We start from the raw sequence: 15,620 nt of genomic DNA, 5'->3' as shown, positions 1-15,620 counted from the left end.
GTCATCAGCAAACTTACTGATCAGTCCTTCCACATTCTCATCCAAGTTATTTACATGAACGACAAAACAACAAGGGTCCCAGCACCGATCCCTGCGGTACACAAGGTCCTGCTCACAGCTCACGGGGAGGAGATCACCCGGTGGGCAGAAGAAAAGGGTCAAGGATGTGCTTCAAGCCTCCTGGGGAAAAAGAACTGCACCATCCCCCTTACTCCCGGGTATCTCTGGCCCATGAGAAGGGCCATATACGTAGGATGGGACTGAGATCCTCGAGACAGCAGGCAGGCTATCACGACCTCACAAACTACCCAGTGGCTGGTTGTCTCCTGTCCCATCGCTGGAGCAGCCTCTGATTCTCACATCAGCCTTATCAGTCACCTCAGAACCCACAAAGCTGAGCAAAAGCAAGTCATCCTCCATCCCAAGGGACTTCCTAACAAGAAGCAAACCCTCCCTGCTTTGGTATTCAGTTCCCCTCTCAAGTAACGATAATATTCTGTTAGCTTTCCTGATAAGTTACTGTAGTTGCATGCCAGCTCTCTGTGTATCGTATGCTAGCACACCCAGATATCTCTGCATCACAGCTCTGCAATCTCTCTCCATTTACACGATATGAATAATCAAAGTCGAGTTTATTGTCAGATGTACAAGTCCATGTGTGCATGGGTGCAATGAGAAACTTACCTGCAGCAGCATCACAGGCACAGAGCATCAGATCAGCAGCATTCACAAGAAAAACATAAATTATACACGATTTTTACAAGAAAGAACACAATTAGATCAAAGTCCATTTTCGTGCACTGATCAAAGTGGTCATAGTGTCCTGATGCAGGGTTTTGACCCAAGATGTCGACGATCCCCTCCCCTCCCACAGATGCTGCTCAACCCGCTGAATTCCTCCAGCAGATTGTGTGTTGCTCCAGATTCCAGCATCTGCAGTCTCTGGTGTCTCCATCTCCCTGAAGTTTTACTTCTCCTAATGAAATGAATAGTTTTACCTTTTCCCACATTATATTTCATTTGCTTGACATTTGCCCTCAACCTGTCCAGGCACAGGATCAGCCATGATCTGTTGCACAGGTTCAGGCAGTCATGGCCTTCTATCCCTTCTTTAGAGGTTACAGAGGTCAGCAAGATGGTGAATTCAAGTTTCGGGCTCTCACTGTGGTGAGATACATCTCACTGTGTGTTTCGATGCACATGTGACTAATAAAGATATCTTCTCTTAGCCACGTCCCATGAACAATGAGTTAAAAGTAAGGTTGCTGTGGTGGTCCCCCTTTGGACATTGGGGGAATGTGGAGAGGGAAGTTTGGGGTCAAGGCATTTGCAGCTTGGAAGGTATGTGGGGAAGATGTTCAGAGGAGGGGCGGTGATTGACAGCCTGGGAAAGAATGACTTGGTTGATCTTACAGTCACGATCCAGAGGGCGCGATGAGATGATGTGCCTGAGGCAAGTTCGGCTGCATTAATCTTGTGGATGTTGTTAGGGTTGGACCCCAGTTACTTGGGCACTGCGAGTTTGAAGGGAGGGAGAGGTGGGATGAGAAAGTGCTGCTTGACAGTTTCCATGAGAAGTTCTGGAGAAGGTGAGGAACTGGTGGGGGCTGATCTTACACTGTGCTTCTTCATGGGCAAAATGTTTGTCGAGGGAAATTCTCAACTGAAATTTCACGCTCAACATTAAAAACGGCAAAAGGAACGGTAATAGAACCATACAGCACAAAACAGGCCCTTCGGCCCACCATGTTGTACCGTCCATCAAACCACCCTCACACTATCTAACCCTTTCCTCCCGCATATCCCTCTATCTCACATTCCTCCATATGCCTATCCAACAAACTCTTGAACCTGTCCAATGTATCTGCCTCCACCACCACCCCAGGCAGTGCATTCCATGCACCAACCACTCTCTGGGTGAAAAACCTCCCCCTGACATCTCCCCTGAACCTCCCACCCATAACCTTAAAGCCATGCCCTCTCGTCTTGAGCATTGGTGCCCTGGGGAGGAGGCGCTGGCTGTCTATCTATTCCTCTCAATATTTTGTATACTTCTATCATGTCTCCTCTCATTCTCCTCCTTTCCGGTGAATAAAGCCCTAGCACCTTAAGCCTTTCCTCATATTCCATACACTCTAATCCAGGCAGCATCCTGGTAAATCTCCTCTGCACCCTCTCCAACGCCTCCACATCCTTCCTATAATGCAGCGACCAGAACTGAACACAGTACTCTAAAGTGTGGTCTAACTAGAGTTTTGTAAAGCTGCATCATCACTTCGCGGCTCTTAAACTCAATCCCACAATTTATGAAAGCTAACATCCCATAGGCCTTCTTAACTGCTCTATCCACCTGTGAAGCAACTTTCCGTGAACTGTGAATATGAACGCCCAGATCCCTCTGCTCCTCTACACTGCCAAGTACCTTGCCATTCACCCTGTACTCTGCCCTGAAGTTTGTCCTTCCAAAGTGTACCACCTCACACTTCTCCGGATTGAACTCCATCTGCCACTTGTCAGCCCAGCTCTGCATCCTATCAATATCCCTCTGTAAGCTCCGACAGCCCTCCACACTATCCACAACACCACCGATCTTAGTGTCATCTGCAAACTTACTAACCCAGCCTTCCACCCCCTCATCTAAGTCATCTATAAATATCACAAAAAGTAGAGGTCCCAGAACCGATCCCTGCAGGACACAACTAGTCACTGCCCTCCAATCCAAGGGCACTCCCTCCGCCACAACCCTCTGCTTTCTACAGGCAAGCCAATTCCTAATCCACACAGCCAAGCTTCCCTGGATCCCTTGGCCTCTGACCTTCTGAAGAAGCCTACCATGAGGAACCTTATCAAACGCCTTACTAAAATCCATATAGACAACATCCACCGCACTACCCTCATCAATCTTCCTCGTCACCTCCTCAAAGAACTCTATCAGGCTTGTGAGGCAAGATCTTCCCTTCACAAAGCCATGCTGGCTGTCCCTAATCAGTCCATGATTCTCCAGGTGTTCATAGATCCTATCCCTTAGAATCCTTTCTAACAGCTTACCCACCACAGACATAAGGCTCACCAGTCTGTAATTCCCTGGACTATCCCTACTACCTTTTTTGAACAAGGGGACAACATTCGCCACCCTCCAATCCTCCGGCACCATCCCCATGGACAACGAGGACTCAAAGATCCTTACCAGCAGTTCAACAATCTCCTCCCTTGCCTCTCGAAGCAGCCTGGGGAAAATCCCGTCAGGCCCTGGAGATTTGACTGTCTTGATATTATTTAACAACTAAAACACATCCTCTCTCTTGATATCTACAACCTCGAGAACATTACCCTTACCAGCACTCCCTTCCGTGTCATCAAGACCCCTCTCCTTGGTGAATACCGAAGAGAAGTATTGAGAACTTCTCCCACTTCCGCCGCCTCCGGGCACATTCTCCCACCTTTGTCTTTAATCAGACCTACCTTTACCCTAGCCATCCTCCTACCCTTCACGTACATGAAAAAGGCCTTGGGATTTTCCTTAACCCTACTAGCCAACTCCTTTTCATGTCTCCTTCTAGCTCTCCTCAGCCCTTTCTTAAGTTCCTTCCTCACGGGCCCTGTCTGAACCTTGCTGCTTATACCTCACGTATGCTACCTTCTTCTCCCTAACTAGTCGTTCCACCTCTCTCGTCACCCACGGTTCCTTCACCCTGCCATTCCTTCTCTGCCTCACTGGGACATATTTATCCCTAACATCCTGCATAAGATCCCTGAACGTTGATCACATCTCCATGCTACATTTCCCTTTAAAAAGGACATCCCACTTTACACTCCCAAGTTCTCTCCTTATAGCCTCATAGTTCGCCCTTCCCTAATTAAATATCTTCTTGTCCTCTCTGCACCTGTCCCTGTCCATGACAATTTTAAAGGTTATGGAGCAATGGTCACTGTCCCCCAAATGCTCACCCACCAATAGATCCTTCACCTGTCCCGGTTCATTTCCTAAAACTAGATCTAACATGGCATTCCCTCTAGTCGGCCTGTCGACATACTGCGTCAGGAATCCCTCCTGGACACATTTAACAAATTCCGTCCCATCTAAACCTTTGGCACTAAGCAGGTTCCAGTCTATATCTGGGAAGTTGAAGTCTCCCATTATAACAACCCTGTTATTTTTGCTTCTCTCCAAACACTGCCTGCCAATCTGCTCCTCTATATCTCTACTGCTACCAGGGGGGCCTATAGAATACTCCTAGTAGAGTAACTGCTCCTTTCTTGTTCCTTACTTCCACCCATACGGACTCCAGAGATGATCCTTCTACAACATCCATCCTTTCCACAGCCGTAACAGTGTCCCTGACCAGTATCACCACCCCTCCTCCTCTTCTCCCCCCTTCCCTATCCCTCTTAAAACAACGAAAACCAGGAATATTCAATATCCACTCCTCTCCTGACGTCAGCCACGTCTCAGTAATAGCCACAATATCATAGTCCCCCATACTTATCCAAGCCCTCGGTTCATCTCCCTTATTCCTGACACTTCTTGCATTTAAGTAAACACACTTCAGTCCATCTACCTTACTACTTTTATAGCCTGTATTCTGCTTCTCCTTCCCCAAAGCCTCTCTACCTGTTTGATCTAACTTTTCCCCATCCCCTTCTTCCTCTGACCTACTCCTCCGGTTCCCTTCCCCCTCACAAACTAGTTTAAACCCTCCCGAACCACCCTAGCAAACCTAGCCGCAAAGATATTGGCCCCCTTCTGGTTCGGGTGTAACCCGTCCTCTCTGTACAGGTCCCACCTTCCCGAGAAGAGATCCCAATGATCCAGAAATCTAAAACACTCCCTCCTACACCAACTTCTCAGCCACGCATTTATCTGCCACCTCCTCCTGTTCCTGCCTTCACTATCGCGTGGCACCAGCAGCAATCCCGAGATTGCTACCCTTGAGGTCCTGTTCCTCAGTCTTCTGCCTAGCTCCCTGAACTCGCTCTTCAGGACCTCATCCCCCTTCCTACCTATGTCGTTGGTGCCAACATGGACCACAACTTCTGGCTGCTCTCCCTCTCGCTCAAGAATCCTGTGGACCCGATCAGTGACATCCCGGACCCTGGACCTGGGAGGCAACATACCATCTGGGATTCATGCTCACTGCCACAGAACCTCCTATCTGTTTCCCTGACTATCGAGTCCCCTATCACTACCGCATGTCTCTTTCCCACCCTTCCCTTCTGAGCAGCAGTACCAGTCCCAGTGCCAGAGACCTGGTTACTGCAGCTAGGCCCCTGCAGGTCATCCCCCTCAACAGCCTCCAAGGCGGAAAACCTGTTACTGAAGAGAACAGCCTCCGGGGTTCCCTGCTCTCTCTGCCTGCCTGACTTCTTCTTCCTCTTCCCTCCCCTGACAGTCACCATTCTATCTGCATCCTGAACCTCAGATGTACCTGCTCTAAGGGGGGTGACTGTCACCTGATGGACCGTGTCTACATAACTCTCTCCCTCCCTTATGCTGCGCAGTGTTTGTAGCTGCGACTCCAGCTCATCAACTCTGAGCCGAAGTTCGTCCAGCATCAAGCACTTACTGCAGATGTGGCCATCTTGGACCGCAGCAAGGTCCACGAGTTCCCACATCAAACAGCTGCAGCATATGACCATGTCCTCCATCTGACTACCTTGTTTTCTCCCCCCTAGTTAGTCCCACCTACAAATCTATAATAGACAACAGGTAAACCTTACCTTTACCTACTTACCAGCTACTTACCCTCCTTGCCCCTTCACGCCGAAGCCCCTTGAGCCAAAGCCCGACCACTCTGCTGCCTCTCACTCCGCTGCCTGCTCCGACGCTGCCCACTCTATAGGCTGTTTGCTTTTTTAAGCTGCCCGCGCCGCACCTGTGCAGTCCAGCCCCCACTCGACTAATACTAGAGAAAAAAAGGACTGCAGGTGCTGGAATCTAGATGAAAAACACAATGATGCTGGAGGAACTCAGCAGGCCAGGCAGCATCCGTGGAGAAAAACAGGCAGTCTCTCCACATCTCCCTAGTTCAGTCCTCCCCCCCTCCCCCCACCCATCCCACTCCCACCCCGGGAACTTTCCACTGCCCCTGCCATAGGTGCAACACCTGCTCCCACACCACCTTCATCCAGGGACCCAAACAGTCCTTTCAGGTGAGACAGAGATTCACCTGCACCTCCCTTAATATCATCTGCTGCATTCGGTGCTCCGAGTGTGGCCTCCTCGACATTGGTGAGACCAACCGCAGACTAGGTGACCATTTTGCAGACCATTTCGCTCCCCGTTGCCAGTCACTTCAACTCCCCCTCCCACATTATCACTGAGATGTCAGTCCTCGGCCTCCTCCACTGCCAGGAGAAGTCCAAACGCAAACTGGAGGAACAGCAGCTCATTTTCCGTCCTGGAACCTTGCAGCCTGACGGCATGAACGTTGAATTCTCCCACTTTAGGTAATCCCCACCTTCCCCCCCCCCCCCCCCCCCCCCCCAACCAGGCTTCTTCTCTTCTTCCCTTTCCCAGCCATTTTTTTCCCCTTTTTCCCCTCTCTCTCCCCTTACCTTTGCCCCATCCCCGGTGGATCTGCTCTCCCCTCCTCCCCCGCACCTGCCCATCACTGTCTCTTACCTGCATCTACCTATCACCACCCTGTGCCCACCCTGCCTCCCCTCTTTTGTCCACCTATCACTGCTCTGCTTTCCCCTCCTATATATCAGGCTTCCCCTTTTCCTATCTTCAGTCCTGAAGAAGGGTCCTGACCCGAAATGTTGACCGTCTGCTTTTCTCCACGGATGTTGCCTGGCCTGCTGAGTTCCTCAAGCATCATAGTGTTTTCCTAAAGGACCAGTAAACTGGAAGACAGAAAGCTGGATGCACTCAGCAGATCAGGCAGCACCAACAAGGAGAGAAACAAGAGTCGACAATTCAGGTCAAGGACCCTTCATCAGAACTCAGAAGTCAACAGTTAATCAACTAAATGTCAGAATAGGGAGTAATTACTGCAGGCAGGGTGCTGAGATATCAATGTATGTCGGCTGTGGCTAATAAACGCAGGGAGCAGCAAACTGTGAAACTGCTTGTGTGGAAGCTCATGTTCAGGACCGTGTTGTGGGAGGAGGTGTTGCCTCTTCATTTTTCAAGCAGTAAGTGTTGATCCTGTGTCGTAGTGCTGGGCGCGTTGGTGAGTATCACAAACCAGAGGGTTTGACAGGGCCAGATGTGGGTACAAGAGAGACTGCAGATGTGGGAAACCCGAGCAACACACCAACTGCTGGAGGAGCTCAGCGGGTCAGGCAGCATCCGTGGAGGGAAACGCACAGTGGATGTTTCCGGTCGAGACCCTTCGTCCGGACTGGAAAGAAAGAGAGGAGATAGTCAGTATAAAAGGAGGGGGGGAGGGGTAGAGCATGAGCTGGGAGGTGATAGGTGGATCGAGGTGAGAGGGGTGATGGGAGGGGGGAGTGGGAATGGTGTCAGAAGCTGGCAGGTGATCGGTGGAAGTGACAAAGGGCTGAAGAAGATGGAATCTGATAGGAGAGGACGGTGGAGCATGGAATGAAGGGGAGGAGGTGAGGGTCCTCTGTGCAGACTGGACAGTAGCAGGTTGAGGGCCGAGCTCACGGGTATACCACAGAGGGAAGACGAGTGACATGAAAATCTTCATTACGCAGCATTACTGTAGGAAGACGCAGAATCATGAGCAGGCAGGGGATGGAAAGATATTAGATGGCACTAGTTTAAATGGCATCATGGTCAACACAGACTTGGTGGGCCGAAGGGCCTGTTACTATACTGTTCCGTGTGTGTACTTGGTACCTGGAACACACTGCCTGCACTGTGTGGGGCAGAGGCAGGTCCCACTGTGGTCTTCATCAGGGAACTGGATAACTTCACGTTGCAGGGGTATGGAGGAGAGGCCAGGGGGTGGAACCAGCAAATTGTCCTGTAACGAGCCGGTACCGACACGGAGAGCCGAATGGCCCCCGCTCGTGCTGTGACTGGTCTGTGGTTCTATATTCATATAGCAGACCAAGTTGTGTCTGGAATGCAGAATGTGCGAGCACGCGGGCAAGGAGGCTGGTGCAGGGCAATGCTGGCAGTCTCCCACTGTGCATCGCTGACTGATGCAGCTGGAGATACGTTGACAGAAGGGAAGGAGGTCATCTAGACTGGTCACCTCCAGCACCGGCTCAACTCTCAGAGGAAGGGGGACCCTGTTAGACTGGTCTCCTCCGGCACCAGCTCTACTCTCACAGGACGGGGGACCCCATTAGACTGGTCACCTCTGGCACCAGCTCAACTCTCAGAGGAAGGGGGTCGTCTAGACTGGTCACCTCCGGCACCGGCTCAACTCTCAGAGGAAGGGGGACCCTGTTAGACTGGTCTCCTCCAGCACTGGCTCAACTCTCACAGGACGGGGGGACGCCGTTAGACTGGTCTCCTCCGGCGCCGGCTCAACTCTCAGAAGCAATAATCTTAGAAAAATGCAACAACCTCCTTGAGGAGTTACAAGAGCAGCAGCAGTGATTGTTAATGACCCTTGACTAATGATTGAACACTTCGATGAGGTAATCAAGAAGAGTGATTAATGAGGAAGTGCAGCAAATGCAATCTACATAGATTGAAACATGGACCTCAGTAAAGCATTTGACAAAGACCCTCGTGGTAAGCTGATCCAAAAAACTGAGTCGCATGGAATCCACAGTGAGTTCATCAGTTGGATACACAACTGGCTTGCCCATAGAAGACAGAGGGTAGTGGTGGTGGGAGGAGTGTTTTTCTGACTGGAGGTCCGTGACCAGTGGTGTTCCACAAAGCTCAGTGTTGGGACCTCTGTTGCCTGTGATATATATGTGATAACTTGAATGAAAATGTAGCTGGGCTGATTAGTGAGTGTGCAGGCAACAGAAACATTGGTAGAGTTGTGGACAGTGAAGAAGGCTGTCAAAGGATTCAGCAGGATATAGACTTGTTGGAAATGTGGGCAGAGAAATGGCAGATGCCGTTTAATCCAGACAGATGTGAGGTGTAGCACTTTGGGAGGTCAAATGTGAGGGGAAAGAAAGTATACAGTAAATGGCCGGACCCTGAGGAGCACTATGTACAGAGGGATCTTGGGGTCCAAGTCTAGAGCTCTGTGAAAGTGGCAACACAGGTAGACAAGGTGGTAAAGAAGGCCTGCAGCATGCTTGCCTTCATCGGTCAGAGCATTGAGTATAAAATTCAGGAAGCCATACTGTAGCTGTATAAAACTTAGGCTGGGCCACATTTGAAGTGCTGTGTGCAGTTCTGGTCACCACACTACTGGCAGCTTTGGAGAGGGTAAGGAAGAGGTTCACCGCAAATTTGCCCAGATTAGAGTGCATTAGTAGTAGTGTTCCCTGCACCTGCTGCTCATCCTTGGCAGAGGAGGTGTCGATGTCACACTGCAGCACTGGTGGGGGACTGGACATACCAGACAGTGGATGGGCTGCACGGTGCAGAGCTTGTGCATTGGAGCTGTCTTCATCCAGGCAGACGGGGAGTACGCACCACACCAACTCCCAGCTTCAGAAACTCTTCCAGCAAGAAGGCTGAGGGCAATGGGCACCCCTCTCCAAATCATGTACCATCCCAGCTTGGAAGTATGTGGCTGATTCCTCATTGTCTGGGACTCAGCACTGTGAACTCACAGTGACACCTGCACCCCAAACACCAGGTCTGTGGACCGAGAGCTTGGGAACTGGCATTCTTGTAGTTGCTCTTTTTGTCCAGCACCCAAGTGATGGGCCGATTGTCAGCCTCCAGGTGTGTGTTGCTGGTCACTGGCTCTGGTTCCTCTCGCTTTGGTCACCTTGAGTTTCCCTTTTCTTGAAATTATTGATTTTGCTGTTTGGTTTGTCAATTGGCTGCTTAATCCTCATGCTTACAGACATCAATGCATATTCAGGCATTGAGGGAGAGCGATGATGGTGTGGAGGCTGGAGTTGAAGTGACTGGCAATCGGAATAAACTGGTGTTAATGCTGGAAACACTCAGCAGGTCAGGCAGACCCTAAGCTTGCAAAACTGCAGGGATGGTTGGGTGTACCATGGGGGTTAGCTGTAACCAGGGTAACCTGGTCATTGATTGAATGGGAGCAGCTAGAGAGTGGGAACATGGAAGAAGGTCAGGGTTGTGAAGTGCTGAGCAGAAGGCATGTGCAGCAGGTCAGGCAGGGTACGCCCTCCACTTCCAGTGGAGGAAAATGAAAAGCCCCTGCCACAGATGCATAACCAGCAGCGTCAGAGAAACCACATCACCTGAAGTTGTCGACTTCCGACAGAAAGTCAGTGATCCCGGGCGGAAGAGAAGGTGCTGGCCCTCAAGCTTGCTTTGGGCCCATTGTAACAGTGCAGGAGGCAACAGACAGAAGGGTGGAGTGGGAGTGAGAATTAGTGGCGGCAGGAAGCTCTGGGCAGCCCCCGCAGACTGATTTAGGTTTTAGATTTCTAACATCTGCAGGTTTCACTTTCTGATGTTAATCCTCTCAAAGCAGGCTGTCCTCAGGGGCTCGGCAGGATTCTGAGACCAATGCTTTTGCTGATCCTGAGCTGACTGTGTTGCAGGTATATTCGCATTGTTGGGACACACAACACCGTGAACAAGGTCTTCCACTTGGTCTCCTTCGAATGTATGTACAGCAACAAGCCCTTCTTACTGGACGCAGGGCTGCTGGGTAAGACTCTCTTTGCCCATTTGTGCTTCTCTTCATTGTTACACCTGAACCAAACTATTCACTGCTCTGAGGTCCAAGATGACCCCGAGATAAGCTTCCAGTCCACATTAAGACTGCCTCTGTACCATCGCCCACATCCATCCTGGCATCAGGTGCCCTGCTGCTCACACCCTCCATGCCTCTGGCCCTTCCAAATTGTACAATTCCAATGTTCTCCAACTACCTGCCTGTCCTCCACAGCCCAAAGCCCCTGGTTCTTGTACAGTTCTGGTCACCGCTCTGCAGGAAGGATGTGGTAACAGAGAGGGCAGAGCAGATTCACCGGGATGTTGCCTGGAATGGAGGGCTGTGGACATCAGGAGAGATTGGCCAGGCTGCTTTATTCTCACTGGAACGTAGGAGGCTGAGGGATGACCTTGTCGAGGTTTATAAAATCATTGAGGGAACACAGATAGGATGGATGGTTGGAGTCTCCTTCCCAGGGCTGGAGAGTCCAGAACTAAAGGGCACAGGTTATGTCTTATGAGAATAGGGTGAGTGAGCGAGGGCTTTTCTCTTTAGAGAGAAGGAGGATGAGAGGTGATTTGATAGAGGTGTACAAGATGATAAGAGGCATAGATCAAGTGGACAGAGACCTTTTCCCAGGTGAAAATGGCTCAGTGGTGGGTGCGTGGAACGCACTGCCAGCAGAGGTTGTGGGGGCAGATACATTGGGACATTTAAGAGACTCTTAGATAGCCACATGAATGATAGAGAAATGGACAGTTATGTGGGAGGGAAGGGTTAGATAGATCTTAGAGCAAGATAAAATGTCGGCACAAGGGCGTGTACTGTACTGTGATAAGATCTCTTTAATAGTCATATGTACATGGAAACACAGTGAAATACATCTTTTGCGTAGAGTGTTCTGGGGGCAGCCCGCAAGTGTCGCCACACTTCCGGTGCCAACATAGCATGTCCACAACTTCCTAATTCGTATGTCTTTGGAATGTGGGAGGAAACTGGAGCACCCGGAGGAAACCCACGCAGATACGGGGAAAACGTACAAACTCCTTACAGACAGTGGCTGGAATTGAACCTGGATTGCTGGCGTTGTAATAGCGTCACGCTAACCAATACACTGCCATGTTTAGGGTGAAAGGTGAGAAACTTAAAGTAGATCGGAGGGGTAAGTTTTTCACGCAGAGGGCGGTGAGTATCTGGAAGAGGCTGCCAGAGGAGGTGGTGGAGGCAGATACGACATTTAAAAGGCGTTTGGACATGTGCTTGGATAGGGAGGGTGTAGAGGGATACAGACCGAATGCAGGCGTGGGATTAGTGTGGATAGGCTTCATGGTCAGCATGGACAAGGTGGGCTGAAGGGCCCGTTTCTGTGCTGGAGGATTCTGTGACTCGTGCCCGACTCTCAGTGACCTGTTTACCAACCCTCAGGCTCATGGTTACACGATGATTTATTTCAAAAAATTTCACCGTCTCTTTGCTCAAAGTCCCCAATGAGAAAGTTGAGGCAGCTATCAAAGTTAAAGTGAGCAAGCCCAGCAGACAGGACAAGCAAGAGCAAGAGAGGGAGTGAGAAGGTCTCACAGACTGGAGTCCTGAAGAAGGGTCTTGACCCAAAACGTTGACCGCCTGCTTTTCTCCACGGATGCTGCCCGGCCTGCTGAGTTCCTCCAGCATCATCGTGTTTTTCATCTAGATTCCAGCATCTGCGGTCCTTTGTCTCTCATAGACTAAACTGCATTTATTTTAATGCAAGAATCCTGACAGGTAAGACAGACGAACTCAGAGCAGGGAGCAGTACATGGCACTGGGATATTATAGCTAGTATAGAAATTGGTAAATTGGTTTATTATTGTCACATATCCTGAGGTACAGTGAAAAACCTGTCTTGCATACTGTTCATACAGATCAGTTCATTGTAATAGTGCATTTGAGTTAGTACAAGGTAAAACAATAACAGAGAAACAAAGGACTGCAAACACTGGAATCTGGATGAAAAACACGCTGATGCTGGAGGAACTCAGCAGGCCAGGCAGCATCCGTGGAGAAAAGCAGGCGGTCAATGTTTCGGGTCAGGTCCCTTCTTCAGGACTGAAGATAGGTAAAGGGGAAGCCCGATATATCGGAGGGAAAAGCAGAGCAGTGATAGATGGACAAAAGAGGGGAGGAGGGGTGGGCACAGGGTGGTGATAGGTAGATGCAGGTAAGAGATAGTTATAGGCAGGTGCAGGAGAGGAGGGGAGAGCAGATCCACTGGGGGTGGGTCACAGGTAAGGAGAGAAAGGAAAAAAGCTAGGAAAAAAAGGCTGAGAAAGGGAAGAAGAGAAGTAGCAGGGTGGGGGGGGTGGTGGGGAAGGGGGGAATTACCTAAAGTGGGAGAATTCAATGTTCGTGCCGTTAGGCTGCAAGGTTCCAAGGTGGAAAATGAGGTGCTGTTCCTCCAGTTTGCGCTTGGAATTCTCCTGGCAGTGGAGGAGGCCGAGGACTGACATCTCAGTGATGGTGTGGGAGGGGGAGTTGAAGTAACTGGCAACAGGGAGATGCAGATTGCAGTTACGGAGAGAGAGCAGGTGTTCTATGAAATGGTCACCTAGTCTGCGTTTGGTCTCACCAATGTCAAGGAGGTCACATTTGGAGCACCGAATGCTGTAACAATAACAGAATTCAGAATAAAGTTACAGTTGCAGAGTAAGTGCAGTGCAGGTAGACAGTCAGGCGCAAGGTCATAACGAGGTAGGTTGTGAGGTCGAGAGTCCATCTTATCGTACTAGGGAACTGTTCAATAGTCTTATGAGAGCAGGACAGAAGCTGTCCTTGACCCTGATGGTACATGCTTGCAGGCTTTAGTTGAGAAACATGGTTAAGGGACGGGTGGGACTGGCAGCTTAGTGTTCTGGGGTACAGGTGCTAGAGGGGAGATAGGGGTGGGGGTAAGAGAGGAGGGAGTCGTGTTTCTGATTAGGGAGAACACCACAGTTGTACTTAGAGAGGATATTCCTGGGGGATCGTCCAGTGAGGCCATATGGGTAGATTTCAGAAATACGAAGGGGATGACCACTTTGTTGGGATTGTCCTATAGGCCCCCAAAAGTCTGCAGGAAGTAGAGGAAAAAATATAGAGTCATAGAGTACTACAGCACAGATACAGGCCCTACGGCCCATCTAGTCCATGCAGCTTGATTTTCTGCCTGGTTCCATCTACCTGCACCCAGACCATATCCCTCCAAATACCTCCCATCCATGGACCTATCCAAACCTTTCTTAAATGTTACAGTTGAACCCACATCCACCACTTCCACTGCACACTATACTCTAAATTTGGCCTCACCGACGTCTTGTACAACTTCAACATAACATCCCAACTCCTGTACTCAGTGCCCTGATTTATGAAGGCCAATGTGCCAAAAGCTCTCTTTATCACCCTATCTACCTGTGATGCCACTTTCAAGGACCTATGGATCTGTATTCCCAGGTCCCTTTGTTCTACTGCACAACTCAGTGCCCTACCATTCACTGTGTAAGTCTTATCCTGGTTTGTCCTCCCAAAGTGCATCACCTCATGCTTGGCATTAAATTCCACCTGCCATTTTTCAACCCATCTTCCCATCTGGTCAAGATCACACTGCAAGCTATGATAGCCTTCCTCACTGTCCACTACGCCCCCAATCTTGGTGTCATCTGCAAATTTGCTGATCCAGTTTGCTATATTATCATCTAAATCATTACGATAGATGATAAACAACAACAGGCCCAGCACTGATCCCTGTGGCACACCACTAGTCACAGGCCGCTAGTCAGAGAGACACTCATCTACCACTCTCTGGCTTCTCCCGCTAAGTCAATGTTGAATCCAATTGGCTACTTCATCCTGAATGCCAAGCCGCTTAACCTTCTGGACCAGTCCCATGCGGGACTTTGTCAAGGCCTTGCTAAAGTCCATGTAGACGACATCCACTGCCTTTCCTTCATCGACCTTCTTGGTAACCTCCTCGAAGAACTCTATTAGATTGGTTAAACATGACCTACCACACACAAAGCCATGTTGACTAACCTTAATCAGGCCCTGTCTATCCAAATACTTATATATCCTGTCCCTTAGAATATCTTCCAATAATTTACCTACGACTCATGTCAGGCTCACCAGCCTATAATTTCCCGGCTTATTCTTAGAGCCTTTCTTGAACAATAGAGCATTACCTATCCCCCAGTCCTCTGGCACCTCACCTGTGGCTAAGGACGTTTTAAATATCTCTGCCAGGGCCCCTGCAATTTCTGCACTAGCCACCCACATGGTCTAAGGGGACACCTCATCAGGCCCTGGGGATTTACCGACCTTCATTTGCCTCAAGACAGCCAGCACTTGCTCTTCCGTAATCCAGATACGATCCATGACCTCACTATTCTTTTGCCTCAGTTCAATAGTCTCTGTGTCTGTGTCCAGAGTAAAATCGGATATAAAAAAATTCATTGAAGATCTTCCCCATCTCTTTCAGCTCCATGCATAGATGACCACGCTGATCTTAAAGAGAACCAATTTTTGTCCCTTGCTACCCTTTTGCTCTTAATATCGCGATAGACACCCTTGGGATTCTCTTTCACCTTGTCTGCCAGAGCAACCTCATGTCCTCTTTTTGCCCTCCTGATTTCTCTCAGGTGTTCTCTTTCATTTCTTATACTCCTCAAGCGCCTCATTTGACCCTAACTGCCTATACCTGATATGTGTCTCCTTTTTCTTTACCAGAGCCTCAATATCCCTCGATAACCAAGGTTCCCTAAACCTGTTAGCCTTGCCTTTTATTCCAACAGGAACATACAGATTCTGTACTCTTTCACTTTTGAAAGGCTCCCACTTACCAGGCATCCCTTTGCCGGAAAACAGCCTATCCCAATCCACACCTGCCAGACCCCTTCTGATGCCATCAAAATTGAC

At 49.7% G+C, this 15,620-nt stretch overlaps 1 protein-coding gene across 1 annotated transcript in view; it reads left to right on the top strand.

The window, feature by feature from the left end:
• btbd9 (BTB (POZ) domain containing 9) overlaps positions 1 to 15,620 on the top strand; it is a 107,532-nt gene that overhangs the window by 80,118 nt on the left and 11,794 nt on the right. Inside the window, exon 7 of the mRNA XM_052025345.1 lies at positions 10,582 to 10,691. Coding sequence (XP_051881305.1) covers positions 10,582 to 10,691 — 110 coding nt within the window. The remainder of the gene's footprint in view (positions 1 to 10,581; positions 10,692 to 15,620) is intronic.

The sequence above is a fragment of the Pristis pectinata genome, chromosome 10 (genome assembly GCF_009764475.1).
Source record: "Pristis pectinata isolate sPriPec2 chromosome 10, sPriPec2.1.pri, whole genome shotgun sequence".
NCBI classification, from domain to species: domain Eukaryota; kingdom Metazoa; phylum Chordata; class Chondrichthyes; order Rhinopristiformes; family Pristidae; genus Pristis; species Pristis pectinata.
Note: the sequence above shows the minus strand (reverse complement) of the source record. Positions and strands in the feature narration are given on the sequence as shown.